This window comes from Carya illinoinensis, chromosome 1 (assembly GCF_018687715.1).
Source record: "Carya illinoinensis cultivar Pawnee chromosome 1, C.illinoinensisPawnee_v1, whole genome shotgun sequence".
Taxonomy (NCBI): domain Eukaryota; kingdom Viridiplantae; phylum Streptophyta; class Magnoliopsida; order Fagales; family Juglandaceae; genus Carya; species Carya illinoinensis.
Window position 1 is genome coordinate 45,600,679 of NC_056752.1, and position 3,600 is coordinate 45,604,278.

Consider the following 3,600-nt stretch of genomic DNA (forward strand, 5'->3'; position numbering starts at 1 on the left):
GAAAGGATTTGTTTATCTTTTCCTTATTCCTAGTCATCACATTCTTGCAGGCCCTCGACTCATGCAGCATGCAGTTTTACCCTTTTTTTTTTTTAAGTAAGCATGCAACAGTTTGTGGTTAAGTAACAGTTAACCTAACAAGATGCACATGCCAACGACAAAAAACTACTAGTGGCAAGAAGAACGCCCTCCAAAAAAAACCTGAATGAAGTGGAAAAGCTAGATTTTTGTCTTTCGTAGCTAAATAAACAAGCGTACATGAAATGATATCAGTACTGATCATCAAAAGTTAAGGCCAAATCATTACAATGCAAATTACGTCGAAAATAAAATCTAATTAATCAAGCATAAACTGTTTCTCTTAGCCACAAGAGACTAGAGAATATTCATCAAGAGAAAAGAAAAATGTTGAAATTGCAGGAAGAAAAAAAAACTCCACCAGACAAAATTTCCATGCTTTAGATTGATCAAAATAATAAAGAGAGACTCAAGAATAAGTTCAAAAGACAGATACTTCAGGAACTGATCGATACAATATAGAAAAGCCACAAAATAGGTAGTACATGCGAAATAGATTGAAAATGCGACGTTGTTCATGTCAAATAGATATTTATGCATCTCCCTAGCTATTTGGTCTTCTCAGATATATAATAAATTGGTGCAATTAGACAAAAAAACAAAAAAAGATTTTGAAAAAGCCCATCTAAGAGTTTCCCAATCGAAGTTCCAAATCTATATCCTCCTTTGAGTCGCCGACAAGATCGACTTCCAAGTCTAACCTGGCAATCTCATGCTTCTTGAAAATCTTGCGGCCGCCTCTTTCCTTGAAACCATCAAATTCTTCGCCCCCATCAAATGATTTTTCACCCTTCAGTAGTTTAGCTAAATCCATGCTTTTCGGACTCAAAGAATCAAATAGGCTACCAACCAAACCCCACTTTTGCACTTCATTCGGAGAAGCAGAAGATGGTGAAGTTAATGGCGAAAGTGTGGGAGAAATGAAAGAAGGTAACGGGAAAGCAAATGGTGTGAGCCTTGTTGAAGGGGATGATAATGACGAGGATGATGAGGGTGAGAACTTTGAGGTAGGGTTACAGTTAAGGTTGAGAAAAGGGTAGTGACCGTCCCTTGGGGGTGACTGTCTCAACCTGGCTCTGTCTCTCCTATGGACATTCATATGGCCACCCAGAGCTTGAGCAGATTTGAATTCCCTTTTGCAGAAGCTACATGTGTAAGATCGTGGGGGCCATGAAAACCCATTAACATAATCATCCCCATAGCTTTGGCTATCACAATTCGCTGAATCTTTAGGCATGTTCTTATTGTCGATTATACAGTCCTTAATGGCTCTATTATCAATAGTCTGGTCTTTCAAACTGTTGGTCAAGCTGTTCCTCTCCATGGTTGCTTTTGATGAAGCCAGACCTAGCAAGATCAAAACGACAATAACAGTCTAGCTAGCTCACATGCATCATATCATCTAGAAAAGAGAATAAATAAAGTACTGAACTGAACAAAAATGGTGAGGATAGAAAAGTTAGGATCATAATTTTAGAGAGACTACAGATTTAAAATTGGAGCAAAGCCCATGAAATACCTAAGCTGAAGTTTTAGATCGCATTGGAGACCACCCCTGAAATATCCTAAATGCTATGTTATGCCACTACTTACTACTTATGGAACCTCGGCCAGCCCGGGCTATGCTTTTTCGCCAAATCTAGCACAGAACATGTGGATATATGTCCCTCACTCCTCTATAATTATGTCCGTCCAATATAATATTGCTTGTTCAATTAATAGGTTTAAAGAAACTTAGGAGTGAGATAAGATGTGGTGATCCTATTACGAGCTTGACCATACGTCGGACCCTGATAGGGTAATATCAGGTGAAAGTCAGAGTTGAGAGATCAGACTCTTAACTACGTGATGATTCCAGCCAATCTCTCTCTGACAATTTCTTAAGCTTAAGTAATGAGCTTAGAATTCAATATTTTCTTTTAATCACTCCAATAAAATAAATAAATGATATTCATATCATGAAACTAAAAGAAAAATGATATTGTAAAAAAGAGAGGATATTGCAAGAGAAATAGTTATTATTCAAATGTAAAACTTGATCATATACAAGTGAATGATACATATATATATATATAAGAGTCCAAATGGGTAGGTATAGCTTAAATCTTAATTGATGGGTAAAGATAGGTCTTAATTGATGGCTCAATGGTCTTAATTAATGGCTAAAGATTGGTCTTAATTAATGGGTATGTATGGTCATACAAATAAGTTTATAACATTCCCCCTTTGGATGATCATACATAAAAAATATGTCTCGTTAAAACCTTGCCAAGGAAAAACGCAGTGGGAAAAAACCAATAGCGAAGAAAAAAGAGTACAATATTCATATATATCACTAAGTACTTTAAGATTGCCTCATTAAAACCTTGCAAAGGAAAATCCAGTAGGATAAAATTTTAGCGAAGGAAAAAGAGTACAATCAGCACAAGTCTTCAAGATATTACTCCCCCTGAAAAGTGCATAATAATAGGTATTCAAGTCTCCGCATTCCAATGTTCTACACAATCTTCTTAAATGTTGCAGTTGGTAATACTTTTGTGAATAAATCTACCAAATTATCACTTGACCGTATCTGCTTGATATTAATTTCACTTTTCTCCTGAAATTCATGGGTATAAAAGAATTTAGGTGAGATATGTTTGGTTCTATCACTTTTGATACATCCTCCTCTAATTTAAGTAATACAAGCAACATTATTTTCATATAAAATTGTTGGACTATCATTAATAACTGGAAGACCACACTTTTTTTGAATATGTTGAATCACTGATCTTACCCAAATACATTCTCGACTTGCCTCATGAATTGCAATGATCTCTGAGTGATTTGAAGAGGTAGCAGATAGTGTTTGCTTGACAGATCTCCATGATATATCAGAATTTTCATAATTAAATACATATCTAGTTTGAGATCTACCTCTACGTGGATCTGAAAGATAACCTATATCTTCATATCCAACTAATTGTGAACTTAAACCATGTTAATAAAATAATCTCATATCAACCGTACCACGGATATATCGAAGGACATGTTATTCCAATATTTTCGAATTGGTGCGGAACTATATCTTACAAGTTAATTAACTGAAAATGCAATATCAGCCCGAGTGTAATTTGCAAGATACATCAGGGCTCCAATTACACTGAGATAAGGTATTTCAGGACCAAGAATTTTTTTATCGTCTCCACAAGGACGAAATGGATCTTTCTACACATTAAGTGGTCGAACAACCATTGGAGTACTCATGGGATAAGCTTTATCCATGTAAAAGTGTTTCAAAACTTTCTCTATATAATTTGATTGATGAATGAGAATTCCATTTTACAAATGCTCGAACTGCAGGTCGAGATAAAATTTTGTTTTACCAAGGTCCGTTATTTCAAATCCATTCTTTAAATATGTAGCAGTTCTTCTGATATTTTCAGGAGTTCTAACAAAATTTATACCATAAACATAAATCATAATAATAACAAATCCGGAGTCTGATTTCTTAATAAAAACACATGAGCATATTGGATTATT

At 35.1% G+C, this 3,600-nt stretch overlaps 1 protein-coding gene across 1 annotated transcript; it reads right to left on the reverse strand.

The window, feature by feature from the left end:
* Window positions 1–561: 561 nt before the first annotated feature.
* On the reverse strand, window positions 562–1,757 carry LOC122303107 (transcriptional regulator SUPERMAN-like). Its single transcript, XM_043114679.1, has 2 exons — window positions 1,598–1,757; window positions 562–1,425 (listed from the first exon to the last, which is right to left on the reverse strand). Exon 2 carries the CDS (start codon window positions 1,400–1,402, stop codon window positions 704–706), a length of 699 nt encoding a protein of 232 aa, XP_042970613.1. The 5' UTR covers window positions 1,403–1,425; window positions 1,598–1,757; the 3' UTR covers window positions 562–703.
* Window positions 1,758–3,600: the final 1,843 nt, after the last annotated feature.

Coding starts and splice junctions, on each gene's coding strand:
- LOC122303107 (XM_043114679.1), bottom strand. CDS start 1,402: ATGGAGAGGAACAGCTTGACCAACAGTTTGAAAGACCAGACTATTGAT.